At 46.1% G+C, this 17,321-nt stretch overlaps 1 protein-coding gene across 3 annotated transcripts in view; it reads left to right on the plus strand.

Annotated features, from left to right (window-relative positions):
* The first annotated feature begins 4,490 nt into the window (after positions 1 to 4,490).
* TAF3 (TATA-box binding protein associated factor 3) overlaps positions 4,491 to 17,321 on the plus strand; it is a 196,055-nt gene continuing 183,224 nt past the window's right edge. For all 3 annotated transcript variants that reach the window (XM_066634193.1, XM_066634194.1, XM_066634195.1), the window contains exons 1-2: positions 4,491 to 4,797; positions 8,998 to 9,240. In XM_066634193.1, coding sequence (XP_066490290.1) covers positions 4,632 to 4,797; positions 8,998 to 9,240 — 409 coding nt within the window. In that variant the 5' untranslated portion in view covers positions 4,491 to 4,631. The remainder of the gene's footprint in view (positions 4,798 to 8,997; positions 9,241 to 17,321) is intronic.

The raw sequence follows: 17,321 nt of genomic DNA on the forward strand, positions 1-17,321 counted from the left end.
GCGCTCACTGGGACAGGCTTTGTATGCTGCTTGAGCTCTCCTCTTTTCCTCAATGACTGGTGTCAACTCCTCAAAGTGGGCTTCAAACCAGTCTGCCGCCTTGTTGGTCTTCTTGCTGAATATGGACAAGGCGGTGTTGTAAATGGTATTCTTGGAATGTTCCCATCTGTTGGATGCGTTTGCGTCGGCCGGGCCTGGAAGAGATTCCTCAAGCGCTTGTGCAAATTCCTCCACTTTTCTCTGATCCCGGGTCTTGCTGGTATCAATGCGAGGTCTTCCTTCCTTTTTCGTGTGATACAGTCGCTTTGTTTGCAGTTTCACTCTGCTGCACACCAGGGAGTGGTCAGTGTCGCAGGCAGCACCATGATAACTGCGTGTGATCTTGATGCTGGGAAGGCTGGAGCGTCTGGTGAGGATCAGGTCAAGCTGGTGCCAGTGCTTTGATCTTGGATGTCTCCAAGAGACTCTATGTTGGGGCTTTGTGTTGAAGAACGTGTTGCTGACACAGAGACCGTGATGACAGCAAAACTCTAGCAGGCGTTGGCCATTTTCGTTCATCCTCCCAGTGCCAAACTGACCTAAGCAAGTGGGCCATGAACTGTTATCAGCACCAACTCTAGCATTGAAATCGCCGAGGATGAACAATGGCTCTTTTACAGGGATTTTCTTGACAGTGGTGGCCAGGTCATCATAGAATTTGTCTTTGGCTTCTGCTGGAGACGACAGAGTCGGTGTATCAGCACTGATGAGAGTGACAGGTCCTGCTGATGACTGGAGCTGCAGGGACAAAATTCTTTCATTTCCCACAGTAGGTGGGATGATGGATTCCAGCAGGGTATTTTTGACCGCAAAGCCAACGCCATGTTCCCTGGTTTCGTTTGGTGGTTTTTCCTGCCAGAAAAATGAGAAATTTCTCTCCTTGACAGATCCGGAATCTGGCAGCCTAGTCTCTTGAAGGGCGACGATGTCCATCTGCAGTCTGCTCAGCTCCATGTCGATGACAGCTGTTTTGCGTGCGTCGTCTATTTCTTGCAGGTCATCAGAGAAGCCAGGTGTCATTGTCCTAACGTTCCAGGTGCCCAGCTTTAGTGCATTAGTTTTCTGTTGCATGGTGCAGAGTTGTCGATCCGCTTGTCGGTTTTCACCCTAAACCCCACGCACCCCATGAGGTTAACGGACCGTGGCGAGGCAACACCTTACTGGCTGGGGACTGCCCAGCTTAAGGCGGGCGGTAGCTGCCCAATGAGATGCAATGATCTCTCGCACCGTCGGAAGCAGCCCCTGGCGTCATGCTCTACGCCAATCGAGCAAAGACTTATAACCGGTAAACTGCTGCTTCCCGTGTTGTGCCGACGCCGTATGGCGAAGTTGGAGTGTCCTCTCCAGTGCGCGAAGCCTGGGTAAAGAAGGTATGGAGGATAGGCTGTTACCCATGCAGCAAATCCCCCCTCTCCATGTCGCTGGAATGGTCCAATGGAAAGGCAGAAGCCAATACGGTTGGTTCCAGCAGCGTTGCAGGAGTTGCCAGAATGTGACTGTGTTCAGCCATGAACTGCCTAAGGGACTCCGGCTCCTGATTTTGCCTCGAGGTTGACTCCTGAAGCCTTTTCCACAACTGGATGTAGCCACAAGGCAGTGGAGAATCTTCAGGGCCACAGTGACATTTATAGTATTGGTATGTGGGAGCCTCACATAAGGCTTCAATGTAGTCATTAAGTTTGCCACAAGACTCTTGCATGTGTGATTCTGCTGGTGTTACCACAATCTTCCTAGTTTTGCTGTGCTTGTTTAACACCTAGAATGAAAAAAAAATTGTGCCAGATTGTAATCCTGAGAACAGGGGCCTATGTCCTTTTATTTTAAAATATTTCTGTCTTGCTTTTGCTTCTCACACAAAGTGGTTCACAATCAATTAGAAACAACAGTCTACAAGCAATATTGTAAATAAAATTAACTATGGCAGAGAAAGAGAGATGGCAAAATTAAACATATAAAACAAAGCTGGCTTGGGGGTTTGTCAGATGCAGAAACATGGGTTATATGCCACTAAATAAATTTTAAAAACCCATAAAAGCTGGGAAATTACAGCAGAGTAAAAACTACTTTAAAAGTTTCCAGCCCCCATTCCAGTGTGAGCATAGTTGAGGCAAGACACATGTCTCAGGCCAAGGCCCCCTGTTATCTGCATACCTACAATACCTCTGAGGGTGCTGGGACATGCAAGAGGGTCCCAGCACAATGTCAGTAAGTGTAAAGTCATGCACAAAATCAAAACTTTAGATATAGGCTGATGGGTTCTGAGCTGTCTGTGACAGATCAGGAGAGAGATCTTGGGGTGGTGGTGGACAGGTCAATGAAAGTATCGACCCAATGTGCGGCGGCAGTGAAGAAGGCCAATTCTATGCTTGGGATCATTAGGAAGGGTATTGAGAACAAAATGGCTAGTATTATAATGCCGTTGTACAAATCTATGGTAAGGCCACACCTGGAGTATTGTGTCCAGTTCTGGTCGCCGCATCTCAAAAAAGACATAGTGGAAATGGAAAAGGTGCAAAAGAGAGCGACTAAGATGATTACGGGGCTGGGGCTCCTTCCTTATGAGGAAAGGCTACGGCGTTTGGGCCTCTTCAGCCTAGAAAAGAGACGCCTGAGGGGGGACATGATTGAGACATACAAAATTATGCAGGGGATGGACAGAGTGGATAGGGAGATGCTCTTTACACTCTCACATAATACCAGAACCAGGGGACATCCACTAAAGTTGAGTGTTGGGCGGGTTAGGACAGATAAAAGAAAATATTTCTTTACTCAGTGTGTGGTCAGTCTGTGGAACTCCTTGCCACAGGATGTGGTGTTTGCGTCTAGCCTAGACGCCTTTAAAAGGGGATTGGACAAGTTTCTGGAGAAAAAATCCATTATGGGGTACAAGCCATGATGTGTATGCGCAACCTCCTGATTTTAGGAATGGGTTATGTCAGAATGCCAGATGCAAGGGAGGGCACCAGGAAGAGGTCTCTTGTTATCTGGTGTGCTCCCTGGGGCATTTGGTGGGCCGCTGTGAGATACAGGAAGCTGGACTAGATGGGCCTATGGCCTGATCCAGTGGGGCTGTTCTTATGTCTCTCTAGATTAAGACCACAGAGGATGGGCAGGCTCATTTGGGGTGTGGGGGGGGGGGAAGGAGAGGGAGAGGGAGACAGTACAATGTACTCGACCTACCTTTATCACATTGAGGGCTGAATCCTAACCAACTTTCCAGCACCGAGGTAAGGGCAATGCAACTCTAAGGTACGGGAACAATCTTACCTTACTTTGTGGAGGCCTCCATGACTGCCACCCAACTGCAGGATGCAGCACATGCCCCATAGGCACAGCTATGTCAGTGCTGGAAAGTTGGTTAGGATTTTGGTCTAAGTTTAAAGGAAATAACTGGCACCAAGAATTGAGCTCAGAAACATATATGTACATATGGTTCAAAGGATCAATGTAGCATGGACTCCAGCAGTTGTCTTCAGGTGACTAGGGGATGTGTTATTACAGCCACATCTACCATCTCAACAAAGGGGCACAGGAGGCACACCATGCTAAGCCAGGCAAGGCATTTCTTGACAGAACAATCTCCAGGGCAACCAGCTACAACTCTGACTTGAGAAACAGCTTCAAGCTGCGCCTCTAGGTTTCTCAGAGGGAGGGCAGCAGGACAGGGACATGTGGTGGGTGGGGAGGCAGGTGAGGCAGAGCCTCCCCACCATAGTCCTTTGAAAAGCACCACCGCTGTGTGAGGTGTGCGAGCACACACAAACCAAGCATGTGATATCATGTGAGTGTGATACAGGGACAGGTGGTGGGTGGGGAGGCAGGTGAGCCAGAGCTTCCCCACTGGAGTCCTTCGAAAAGCGCTGCTGCCGTGTGAAGTGCCCAACCCATGTGCTGCCTGCAAGCGCGTGGGTTGAGTGTGCTTGAGCACCTCACGCGGCAGTGGCGCTGTTTTTCAAAGGACTCCAGTGGAGGAGTAGGTAGGAAGGCTCTGCCTCACCTGCCTCCCCACCCACTGCATGTCCCTGATTTGCACCCACTTTGTCCGTTTCAGGGCCTCCCAAAGAAACAGGCCTAGGCCTGCGCTGGTCTAGGCACAGAGCCTGGCTTAGACCCCAATCCTATGCATGTCTGCTCAGAAGTAAGTCCCTTGATAGTCAATGGGGCTTACTCCCAGGAAAGTGTGGCTAGGACTGCAGCCTCACAGGGCTGAGCAAGAGAGACGAAGAGCAAGAACACCAGTGTGGCAACAGTCATCATCTACCTTAAAGTAAGGTGAAGATGCAACAGGACTAGCACTAGCGTGACGTACTCAGTGACGTCACTCAAAACCGCGCCAGAAAACTTTTGCATCTGTCCCTGTTCTGCCTGGATAGCAGCTGCCAGAGCAATCGATTGGGGGCGGGCCCGCGATTGCCCATCGACGCGCTCTGGGCTCGGCGGCTGCCAGGGCGACCCCAAGATGGCGGCGGCGGCTGAGGGGTCTCCGGCGTGAACGGCCAGTGCCGGCTGGCTCCCCTCCCCCGCCTCGGCCATGGCCGCCCGGTGGGTCTCTCGGGGCGCGGCGCCGGTGCCGGCTCCGCAGTGAGGCGAGGATGTGCGAGAGCTACTCGCGGTGCCTGCTGCGCGTGTCGGTGGCGCAGGTGTGCCAGGCGCTGGGCTGGGACTCAGTGCAGCTCTCCGCCTGCGACCTCCTCACCGACGTGCTGCAGCGCTACCTGCACAGCCTGGGCCGCGGCTGCCGGCGCTACTGCGAGCTCTGTGAGTGCTGCCGGGGCTTGGCTACCTGCGGAGGGCAGGGCAGGGGGCTGTGGGGCAGCCACGGTGCCAGCCTGGTGGGCAGGGGAGTGGAGCCATGGGGTCGCTGCAGGGGTGGATAGGGGGAGAGCTGTGTGCTTGTCTTGATGACAGGGTGCTAAGGGGGAGGTGGAGCCCTGGGGTGATGGGGGGAGGTGGAGGAGAAGACAACAACAAACCTTGGTGTGTGTGATAGAAGCATGTGATATCATATGAGTGTGATACAGTGACATGCGGCAGCTGGGGAGGCAGATGGGGCAGAGCCTCCCCACTCGAGTCCTTTGAAAAGTGCTGCCACCGTGTGAGATCTGCCACTCTGCGTGTGGGTTGTGGGTGCTTGGGCACCTCACACAGCGGTGGTGCTTTTCGAAGGACTCCAGTGGGGAGGCTCTACCTCCCCACCCACCACACATCCCTGGAGTGTGATACCACACCTTGACAGTGTGATAGAAGCATGCATGGGAGCAGGCCCATCATGGAGGGAAACAAACTTCTGGGCTAAGGAAAGCTGATAAGTGGTTGGGAAGTGGATACGAGGGGGAAAAGATAGCAACAGGGGCAAGGAATATCGGGTTGAGAGACCAGCTGCGAGGAGGAGGTTGTCACAAAGTGAAGGATGTGGATTGGCCTGAGCACCAAATGTGCAGTGGTAATATTTTTTTATTATATGCAACAGATAGTGCTTTTGATAGAGCATGTAGTGTGCATCATATGTATTTTGTTATAGCATTTAGAGCAGATCTGTAGGGGAAGTATTATTATCCCAGTACTGTAGTTGGAGAGCTGAGGCTGGTAGGGAATGGTTTGCAGAAGACCACCTAGTGAGTTCACGGCAGACATGGGATTCAAACCAGGGTAGTTTGGATGTGCAGCTCATCTCTTAGCTGCTATGCTACATCAGGTCTCCTGTTATATAAATAGTAATGGTAATGGAAGAAAAGAGAGATTGTCAAGGAGATAAGGGAAAACTGTAGATGTGTGTTCTAATAATACTGTTTATATAAGACGAGGGGTCTCCAGACTTTTTGGCTCAATCAATCAATATATAAGAGGCAGAAGTGTGAATGGATTTTGAAAAATTCCTCCTCCTTCCAACTCTGCTCCTGAGCATAGTCTGAACCTCACTCAGCTTCCTCACCCCCCTTCTCTCTCACACACACACACACACACAGATGTGCTCTCAAAGTGCCTTCATTTACTTGCTTACCCCCCTCCCCATGCAAAGCAACTAAGCACCCAGCAGCTACTGCAACCTTTTTTTTCTCAGTCTAAGTCATCCAGCGCTCCATAAGCCAGTAAGCCTCCTCTCCAGCTGGCCCCTCCTACTTCCAGCTCCACACTGGAGCATAGTTTGAACCCCACTTGGCTTCCCCCCCCCCCATTCACACCAAGTTCCTTCAAACAGTGCTACTGTTTTGTTTTTTTCCCCCTTACCTGGAGCTAGAAGTCACTCAACAAATCTCCTCTCCAGCAGGCTGGCCGGCCCATTTGAGGCCTGCATGGGCCTGTGCTGGCTGCTGAAGCCTCACCCCCTCTTGCTGTCCTTATCACTCCTGCCTCCTGCGAGATTGAGGGCCAGTGCGAGCCTGGCAGCATGTTCTTCGCCACGTTGAATGTGGGGCAAAGGAGGCAAAGGTGTGTGTGAGACTTTGAAACCCCCCCCCCCAGCATTTTCGGTGAGATAAATCCACAAATAAAAAATCCGTGTATAAAAAGGTTGCACCTGTAGGGTTGGGGAAAGTAGGGTTGGGGAAAGAAAACCATCTTGACTGTGGGGAAGTTTAATTGACTTGCCATGACAAGGAGATGTAGCATTTGTGAATAAATATATGCATTATAGACATAAAGAACATAGAAACTTTGCTGAGTTGTTTCAGAGGATAAATATGAGGACAATCAGAGAACCCCTTCCAAGAAGTTTCTTCCCAGCATCTAGCAATTCTCACAGCAATTTTGAAAATGGTTTGTCTTTCTCCATGGTATCTGTGAAGTGCTGTTGGAATATTTCCCATATTAGTTACAGTGGATATTGTGTGGTTTGGTCTGGGAATGGGTAGCAAGGAGATTTATGCAGAAGGTTCTGAAATCTAGCAGTGCTTGTCTGATCTGTTAGCTTGGAGGGTTCCCCCAGGGTATCGCAACAAATGCACATGTATTGCAGGGCCCTTGCCACTCAGCAGTGAGACCACAGCATGACACTGAAGACTGTGGAGCAAAGGCTTGGTGGGTGGGCTCCATGTGCAAGGTTTTCATTGCTGGAAGGACCCACCCGCTGATCCTGAGACTCTTACTGCCATTTTCAGAGTTGCTCTGTGGTTTTCCACCCGGAGTAACTGAGCAATGGCATTATGCATCACCACCACTTATTTTTGGTTTTCGAGTACTGTGTCTGGAGCGTGGAGAGCCTTGCAACAGAGACAAGTTTGGGAAGCGCTGTGTTAGTTGATTCAGATCAGTGTGGAGCAGATAACCTGTCTTAATTAACAGAGGTAAACAGTTGATAGTTATACCATTTTATAATAGTCTTCAAACTATTGAATGCTGAAAAACAAGGGTATGGAAGCTATGTGTTTTTTTTTAAACAGTTGCCATTTTTGTGTGTTACCTTAACAGTGTTCCTATAGTTGAACTGGTTTTGAATTTCTGGAATGCGGGCTTTCTGTCTGGATTCAAGGTGACTGAAGGTTGGTGGTGATTCGCATAAGCCACCATACCACAGACACTCGCCTATAAGTCTACCTCACAGATAAGTTGGGCAGGTTTTTGAGCCAAAATCATGGAATTTTCTATGACCCTTGGATAAGTCGGAGGTTAAACTTAGGGGGGTGTCTGACTGTAGTTTTGTCTGATTTTACCTGAGGCCAGATCCTGAAAACTAACCTGCTAGTAATTGTTACCTAAGAACTGTAGTCTCTAATTTATTAAAAATATAGTAAAAGATCATAAGATACATTTTTATTCTTTAATTTTTTTAATTCTGCTCTTCACAAGCTTTTTGTCAACACCATCAGAGTAAGTGCACTGTAAACAGCATACCAGTAGAACAGTGGTTCCCAACCTGGGGTATATACACCCTCAGGGGCACTCGACAGACCTTTAGGAGTACTTGAAAAAGATAGCTCCACTTTCACTTTTTAACTGCGGGGAGCCTTGCAGACACTTGTGCAGGGCTCCCCACATCCCCAACAGGCTGCTGCAGGGACTGGTGAGTACATGCCAGTCTCTACAGCCCCCTTAGCAACGCAATCCTAGGGATCGCGTTGTTGCCTCCCCCCTGTCCCTGCCCCTTAAGGGGAAAGTGGCCAGGGCTCTCTGGCTGGGGTGTTGTGGCGCCCCAGTTTGAAAAGCCCTGGCTTATTAGTTTGTAGCATTTTGCGTCTCACCGTGTAGCCCAAATATCATGCATCTCACCATGTTGTAAGATATGTTACTATAACTAAAGTATGTCTTCCAGAGGGGATGTATTGGTGGAGAATTAGGGTGAAATTGGTTGGAAGTTGATGAGAAGGATAGAGAGTTTACTTTGTCTCTACATGGCCTCCTCTACTTACCACAAATTATTGTGGGTTTCCACTTATGATTAGATACAGATACAGGTATGCTGATCTGATTCTGGGTTTCTTAGTATGCCTGAGTTTGGCTTATGAGCACAGAAGTTCTGATTCTTTATGAGCCTTGTAAATACATATTGCATAGTCACTGCAATCCAATTTTTGGACACTCGGGCAACAAGATATGAGATTTTTCATTATAGTAATTTTTAAAATAGTGATTTCTTGATTTCCACATTGCCATTTTAGGGAAATGTTTAAGATGGTTTATGATAATGAACCAATAAGATAAAAATGAATTTGTAACCAATCTTAAAACAGATCTCATGAAAATAGTAGACTAAAAGCAGCTACAATAGCAGTAAATTCCAAAGTCTGAGAAACCTTACTGAAATAAAATGGCGTTTACTTCCCATCTTAAAGCAGGCAATGATGTGGCTATGTGTACTTCTTGGGAGGCCATTCCAAAGCATGTGTTGCTTTACTTTATTAAACCTGCTAAATGAACAGGTTGAAATAAATGATTTCTTGCATATTGGTTGAATTTGTGTTGGTCATCTAAAAAAAATCTTTTCTTACAATTGTTTCCTATTAAAACTTCCTTTTGTTACAGATGGCCGGACAGATCCAATTTTGGAGGATGTAAGTGAAGCTTTCAAGCTTATGGGGGTCAGCCTGCATGAACTGGAAGATTACATTCTCAATATTGAACCAGTCACTTTTGCACATCAAATCCCCTCGTTCCCCGTCAGCAAGAATAATGTCCTACAGTTTCCTCAGCCTGGGAGCAATGATGCTGAAGAGAAGAAAGAGTATATTCCTGATTACATGCCACCCATTGTCTCTTCTCAAGAAGGTGAGAAATTAATCATTCTTCTATTTTTGTTTGGTTTTGAGTAGTAATACCTGTTTGCATTTATTTCAGGCAGCCCAGACTCTGCAGCCTACAATGGCAGTTTCATTCATTGCTCAACAGGGTATAATTGACCAAGTATAATTGGCGTATAACTTCCTAGTAGCACACCAGAATGGAACTAAGTGTTGTATTTGTACTTTGAAGAGGCATATTCTGTTGCCCATGTCCTCTAAAGTAGCTCCACTGGCTTCAGTAGTACTGCATTGGTGTAAGTACTTGAAGGGACCAGCAGAATATCAGGGTCATTTGGCACCTGGGGTCCATAAATTTTTGGCTCTCCCCTCAACAAAATTATTTTCAGTAATAGTCATGATATGAAATGAATAATAATGACCAGAGAAGAAGTGCAGATGGTGAACATTTTTTATTGAACTTTGTGTTTGTACGCACACACATGCAAATTTTGTAAGTTTGTATATTTATATTTGTAAACTGGAAGTGGGGTGTAAAGGCCCTTCAAAGACCCCTGGGCTGCAGGGGGGTGTTGCTTGGCAGGCGGGGGTGGCACCCTGTGTTTCTGGCCCCTCGTGACGCAGGGACCAGAATCGCCAGTGAATCATATCAAATAGCTTGCTTCTCTTGCTGGCAGCTGCAGATAGCGCTAGCCAAATGGTAGCTGCAGCTAGGGTCACCCCTGCTGCTACTGCCATCTTAGGGTAGTCTCTTGGACATCCCCCTGCAGCCTGGCACCCAGTGTCGCCACCCCTGGCTATTCTCTTCATACTCCACTGCAAGGGACTAGCGTTTTAGAATAAGCCCTTGATTTGTATCCCTATTCAACCCTTGGTGTACCAGTTGACTGTGAGCACATCATTGTGGTATGTTCAATTTCCCCACTGCAAAATGGGTTGTTGTGAGGTTAAGCACGACAAGGATTGTGACAAATGTTTCTTAGATGCTATAGTGTTAAAATTGTCTCTGTGTTTCTGATAAAACTCAGCATGAGAGCATGTTAAAGCTGTGTTGTTTTTAGTGAACCAACCTGGTAAGCAGCCACTCACCTGGTGACCTGGTTACTGTGGCAAGTAAGAATATCGTCAAAGAAAAGCCTCAAAGGCAGGGAAGATTTTGTGCATTGCAAAAGTGTAGATCCAGGATATTGGTGTGCTAGAAATAACTACCATAGTTATTCACAGGCATGTGGGCTACTAATGTCTGTGGATTTGTCGGAAAGATTATGAATCCACTTCCATAGATGAATGGTGATAATATCAGCAAGGATAAATTGATACTAGGAAGCCTTGCATCAGGGAGTTATGAAGGTCATCAGACTTTGCATCTACTGCTTTAATCATAGGACTTTTTTTTTAAACCCCTTAGCTACTGTTGTGTAGGAAAACCATTTTCAACTAATCTCCGAAATTGAATTAGTTTTTCAGGTTGGACATTTGCTCTTCTTCCAAGTGTTGTAGATAGTGTCATTTTTAAAAGTGGGTCCCAGTGCTAAAAAGTTTGGGAACTGCTGTCATAGGGTTCCCTAGACTCTCCTATCCCCCATGTTTGTGATGTTATTAGCGAATAAAGCTTGTTTTCAGAAGTGTCATATGATTTTGGGTATCTTTATTCTCAAGGAGTTTTGAAAATATGTTGATCTTCATAAAGTTCCGAAATCCCACTTTGGAAAATCATTGCATGGGTGAGTGGCCAGTATGCAGTAGTAGAGCATCTTGCTTTGTGTGTTGAATGGAAGATTCAATTGTTGGCATTTCTATTTAAAAGGATCTTGAATAGCAGGGCTGGGAAGTACCTCTGCTATATGAACACCTCAGGAAGGTCAGTACCATACAGTACAAGGCTAGATAAGCCAGTGGTCTGACAGTATGAGCTCTCTGTGTCTAGCCATTTTAAAGTGTCTTTGATTTTTTTCTTTCCAAAGCCTAACTTCAGGAATGTTTTAGTCCAGACTAAGTGATGAAGCTTCAGATTAATTGGGACCACGGAAGACAGAATCCCCAAATATTCAGGCCATAAACAAGAGGAACCTTGTTTTTATTAATGTGGCATATATTTTTACTAGCGTGATACCCAGGCTTCGCTATGGTATTTAACGACTTTAAATCCATTTTTATTCCAATAAACTTTCTTTTGAGTGCAACGAACAATTGAAATTTAGCACAACTACCCCTGTAATTATTGAAAGTCATGGTTCCATCAATTTTTTTTGTTTATTAAATTGTTATTTTTGTATTTTGAATTGGTTTTGTGCTATAATAGTATAGTACCTGTGCTTCGCAAATGTATTTACAAAAGTAAAGGAAAACAAATTAAGAAAAAGTATATACAGGTGGAGCCTATTTATGTGCGTGAGTTCCGTTCCGTGACCCTCCACGATTAAGAAAAAACGTGTTGTGCTAAATTGCATAGAGTTACACAAATACGCTGCAGCCTGACACTTGGGGCTGGAAGGAAACTAAGGCAGAGGTTCTCAATTGCCTCCCCCGCTCCGTACTCAGTCCTCCCCACTTCTTTCACAGGTGGGTTGCTGAGCTTTTAAGAGTCCAGTCCTGTGCATTTCTACTCAGAGGTAAGCCCCACTGTAGTCAATAGGGCTTACTCCCAGGAAAGTGTGGATTGGATTGTAGCCTGAAAGCCCAGTCCTATGCCTACCTACTGAGAAGTAAGCCCCATTCTAGTCAATGGGGCTTACTCCCAGGAAAGCGTGGATGGGATTGTAGCCTAAATCTCATGCTTTGCTTTCTGGGAAGACTTGCTTACTGGGCTGTTTTGTTTGTGTAGGCTGGAGCATGGAGAGCCTGCACCATCTCAGTCTGAAGGGGGGGGGGATTCAGCAAACACTCCCTGGGTTTTTTAAAGCTATCCCCTCTTTTTCTACAGCACCTGTCTGTGTGTATGTGTGTGAGAGAGAGAGAGAGAGAGAGAGCGCGCACGCGAGAGCACCCCACCTTGCTGCACATGTTCTGGCTACAGAGGTTTTCTGCCCCCCTTCCCCTCTTCAGCCTCTTTGCTGGCTCAGGGGCTCCTGGAGTGTTACTGTTCCTTCGAAAGGGGAACCTCTTCCATGGCTCCAGGGCTATTTCCCTGCCTGGGCGAGGCAGAGCCTTTTTGCAGTGTTTTGGGCTGCCTCAGGAGAGAGACTCCAGTGCAGGGCAAAGGAGGCAAAGGTGTGTATTACTTTCAATTCCCCCCACCTGATTTTCACTGAGATAAATCAGCAGATAAAAAATTAATGGATAAATAGGTTGCACCTGTAAATGAATGAATGAAGCGAAGTGGATGCAGAAAAATGATGAAGTGAAATTTGAAATATAATATTTGATGAAAAATAACAAGGAGATAGCAAAGCAGACCTTGAAGGAGAACTGCAGTTTCTTGAAGGGGTACTCTGATGGTATGAGTGGTATGCATGGTATGAACACCAACTTCACCCCAGCACAGCCGGTGGCCTTGATGATGTTCCTGTGGAGGGCCTTCACTCGAAGCCTGGTGCTGTTCAAGTGGGTTGAGGTTCCAAAGCAGCATTACTGAAGCACTTTGAGGAGAAGCTTGTGGGATGGGAAGCCAGGAAGGTTGAGGACCTCCACAGGGTAATGGACTGCATCATCAGTTTATACTACCGAGTCCACAGACCTGTACTGCATTTCTGCCCCTTCGAACGACTTAAGTAGAATATCATTAATGATGGCAGCTTTATCATTTTTGGGGCTCAAAATGGCACGGTTGCACATCCATTCCATGGTCTTCTCTTCGATATCAGTGATATCAGGGTATATCCTAGTTGTGCTGTCTGCTAGTGTCATCACTACTAAGCCCAGGCTTGTAGGGATGGTAACCTTTCCCTCAGACTTGGGATATTCTCCATCCTCTCTTTTGAGTAGAAGTTCGGAGAATTGCCCAGTGGAGACATTGCCTCTCAGGTGGACCCTCATGTTCTTCCTGACAGAGTTTCCAGATGATGGGCCATAGATATGATCCCTTGATGCCTTAAGCTAATCAACTCAAGTTCCCCTTGACTCTACTGGCCGAGTCTAGTCATGGGGTGCTCTTCAGTGCTGAGACTCCCATAGAGCTCCCCATTGCATTAAAACTCGATGATGAACTTGAACAGTTGCCCAGTCACCATCAGCTTGCATAAACCACCATAAGTAAAGGATTGGGACATGTGATTAAGGTACTCAGCAGAGCTGGTGTAGTTATCCCCCTCGCTGTCATGGGACTAATGGAGAACTCTGCCCAGCTGTCCACCACGTGCCTCACGATGAACTTCCCTAGCCATTAGCTGAGTGTCATACATACAATAGGAGAAAGACCAGAAGAGGCAGGCTCAGTCTCCTGTGATGAGGAGAATAGTGTGAGGCACCATCTCCCCACTGGCATTTAAATACTCAATTGCCATACTGACTTAATTTGAGGGACCCTCCACTATTATTTACAGCAACTATAGTCAAGAGAAAATGCCTGCTGTAAGGCAAGCTAGACTGTACCACAGAACTCTTGAGCCAGTGCTGTTCCCTAACTCTCTTCTCACTGGAACATAGGGGAAAGCAGAGCAGTGCCTCCTGTGAGGCAATCTAGACTGTGCCACACAACTCTTGAGCCAGTGCTTCCCCTAACTCTCCTCTCACTGGTACACAGGAATAAACAGAGCGAGGGCTGGTGATAGCACAAGTTCTCAGAATAAAGGCTTGTCAAAATCTTGGGGTAGCAGAACTTTGCATTAAGAAATACACTTAATGCATAGAAATACACTTCATTTCACTGTTCAAAGTGAACACTAAAATGGCTGTTACTTTTCTGTTATCTTACTGTTACTATTCCTTGCCATACTGACTTAAAAAGGGTTAAGTTAAAAGGGCCAGCATGGCCTCAGTTGCCATGTATGCCACAGGCCTCTCTCAGGCAGTAGCACAGGGGAAAAAATCAGCCTGGCCTAAGTCATAATTCACCCTAGAATTTAGATTTGCCCCTTTAGGGGTTGATTAGGGTGAAATTCTGAATTATGTTTTTAAGCATTTGTAAAGCATTCCAAATTTGACTGAGTAGAGAATAGTTTTTCATGTACAAGCAGAAGTACAATTTAGTAGCAACTGCTCGTTCATAAATCCTACTGAAATGAAGAGGAGCTACTGAAATGGAGAGCCGCTTCTCTTCAGTGATGTCCATACTGGAATCATTGATATATTGTACCTCATCAAGATTGGAGCTTGATTAATTTCAGTAGAAAATGGTTGCTAGAGCAATTTCTGCATACAGAATGAAGTTTTACTGCCTCTTATACATTGCCCAGAAAGATGGAAAAGCATAAATGGAAAAGTACCTGCTTTGCATCCAGAACGTTCTAGATTCAACTCCCAGCATTTCCAGGAGGAACAAAGGAAAATTCTTATCTGAAACCTTGAAAAGGTCATTCAGTACTGTATGGTTAATCCTGTGCTGGATGGACCAATGGTCTGAGTTAGTATAAGACAGCTTTCTGTGTTTCAGAACAAACTCTTGTGCACAAGAACCATCTAAGACATTAAAGCAGTGGTTTCCAGATCCAAGATTGCGACCCAAATGAGGGTCATGTGGCTGTTCTGAGGGTCGTGGGAAGGTGTGGTGCCATTCAAGCTGTATACTGCAATGGTGAGCATGGACCTCCTGAGATTGGCTGGGCTGGTGCCAGCTGACCCACATGCCATGGTGATGAGCCAGGCAGGGCTGCTCTTACAAGACTGATCACGGAAGGGTGATATTAGCTCTCACAATTGGTCCTGGGAAGGAGTATGGCAAGAGAGGTTGAAGAAGAGAGAAGGGAGGGAAGGAAGCAGGTATAAAAGGTGGACCAGGGAACCAGGAGAAGAAGGAAGACAAGAAGACTGAGGGCTGACAGAGAGAGAGAGAGAGAGAGAGAGAGAGATGGGAGAACAAACTGTGGGAGAGGAGAAAGAGTGCAGGCACAGCAGAGGCAGAGAAAGGGGAAGATGGAGGAGAAACAAAAAGGCTCAGTCCTTGACACCCAGGTTAGGGTAGTGGGGAGAAAAAAAAAGCTCAGAGAGATTGGTCAGGGTCCAGAAGAGAGGGAAGGACAGATACAGGAAAAGGAAACCTGGGCAGTGGAAGAGGTGAGGAAGAGAACCTGGGAGAGTGGGCTGGTGGGAGCTGAGAGAGGAAAAAGAGAAGGAAGAATGAAGGGGTTGCCACGGGATGAAGATGGGGAACGGCAAAGAAAGCAAGAAGGGCCGTTGGAAGTGTGAGGACACTTTAGCGAAGGGTTAAGATCTTCTGGGAGGGGCAGACTACATGGGCGGTCAGTGGAGACCATAAGGAGGTTAGGGAGAGTCCTCCTGGCCAGAATAGGGTTTCAAGGAGAACCCCTAGTGACGATTGACCCCCGCAGACTGTTTAATTAGAAAATATGTTCAAGCGCAAGTTATAGCATAAATGCGAATTTTTGAAATATGGTTTCACTGAGCTGAGTTAACCTTCTGGTATGTCTGACCCCAGCCTGTTAACATTAACTAAAGTTATTGTTATTATTATATACCAACTCCATGGGTCGCTGAATTGAGAGAAAAAATGCATTTAGGGTTGTGGTCAGAAATGTTGGGAAGCACTGCATTAAGGGCTTGATAGAACCAAAGTAAAGTATGTTTAAACCAAGTTTGTTTCAGTAGGGAAGAATTAAGCGCATGAGGAACTCAAGGCCCTTTTATTTTAAAGTGGGAAGTGCTTAATTTTTTACTGTATTTATGATATAAGGGTTGTTCCGATGTTTTGTAATAATCTTTCTTCCTGAAACTGATATCCAGAGAAGTAAGATTATAGAAGTAAGAAATATTTCCAGCACCCAAAGCAAGACTTCCTGTTTTTGAAGCAGGACATGACCCAGGAAAGATGCTAATATGAGACTAAAATACAAGAGGAACCTAAACCCAAAATAACTTCTAAACAAATGAAGAACAACACAAATATAGACATATATTGCTCATTACAAATCTATTTTGTAACCTGCTTATGTACCGCCCCTAAAAACAGCTTAGGCATCTTCTTAATATAATGTGTTTTATTTTCCAAGTGCAGGACCTGTATTCTAAGAGAGAGCCTGAACTGGTGAGGTTTTGAAATAAATTCAGGGCTGGTGGAGAATTTTATTCACCTTAGGCCAATATGTCTGGCGGAGAGATAGGAAGAGATAGGTACTTCATCTTTCACTAGATATCCTCCTTTTGCATGACTAGGATTGGCACAGAAGACTTTTCAGTTGTGCCCCAAGTGTTTAAATTATCACTTATTTTCTAGAGAAGTATTCCAGGGTCCATTTCTAGGTACTATTTCTAGGCTTGAGATTCACTATCTACCTACTTTCCCTTGTCACCTAAGTTTATCTATTTTCAGAGGCAGCTTGGGAAATCTCATAGGTCATTTATTTGTTTCTATACAACGATGCTAGCAGATTAAAGCACTTTGTGCGTAGATTTGCAGAAAGTAGTGGTTTTGCCAGTTTGTTCCAGAAATCAAATAAACTTCACACAACAATAAAACACTTAAGGCAGTGTTTCCCAAACTGTGAGTCGTTGTTCCCTGGGGAGCCTCAGAAACCAGCCAGGGGAGCCATGGAATCCTCACAAAAAACCTGCCACCCTATACAATGTGGCAGTGTGGCAATGTGGCACCCTATACATTGGCTGTGGCTCTCCACTAGGGTGACAACCTATAGGGTTGTCACCCTAGTGGAGAGCCACAGCCAATGGCCCAATAGGTCAAGGGAAACACTGGTCAAAAAAGTTTCAGCCACTGAAAACAGGCTGCTGTATTAAAACCACCATCACTATTGGCTCTCAGAGCTTTAGTTTTTGTATACTAAAATGAAATACTTCTAACCACTGGCTCATCTGGTGAGATGTTATGGGATGTTTGTGTGAGTGGTGCATGGGGAGGATGGTTCAGATGTAATGTTTCAGGCATGAGCCCTGTACCTTGTTCCCCTTCTTCTCCTATATGCTTAATTAGTAACTTTCTGGTTTTTGGGATACTGTGATTTGTTGTTAACTTCAAACATGGAAACCCACCAGGTTTGAAAG

Source organism: Tiliqua scincoides, chromosome 7 (assembly GCF_035046505.1).
Source record: "Tiliqua scincoides isolate rTilSci1 chromosome 7, rTilSci1.hap2, whole genome shotgun sequence".
Classification (NCBI taxonomy): domain Eukaryota; kingdom Metazoa; phylum Chordata; class Lepidosauria; order Squamata; family Scincidae; genus Tiliqua; species Tiliqua scincoides.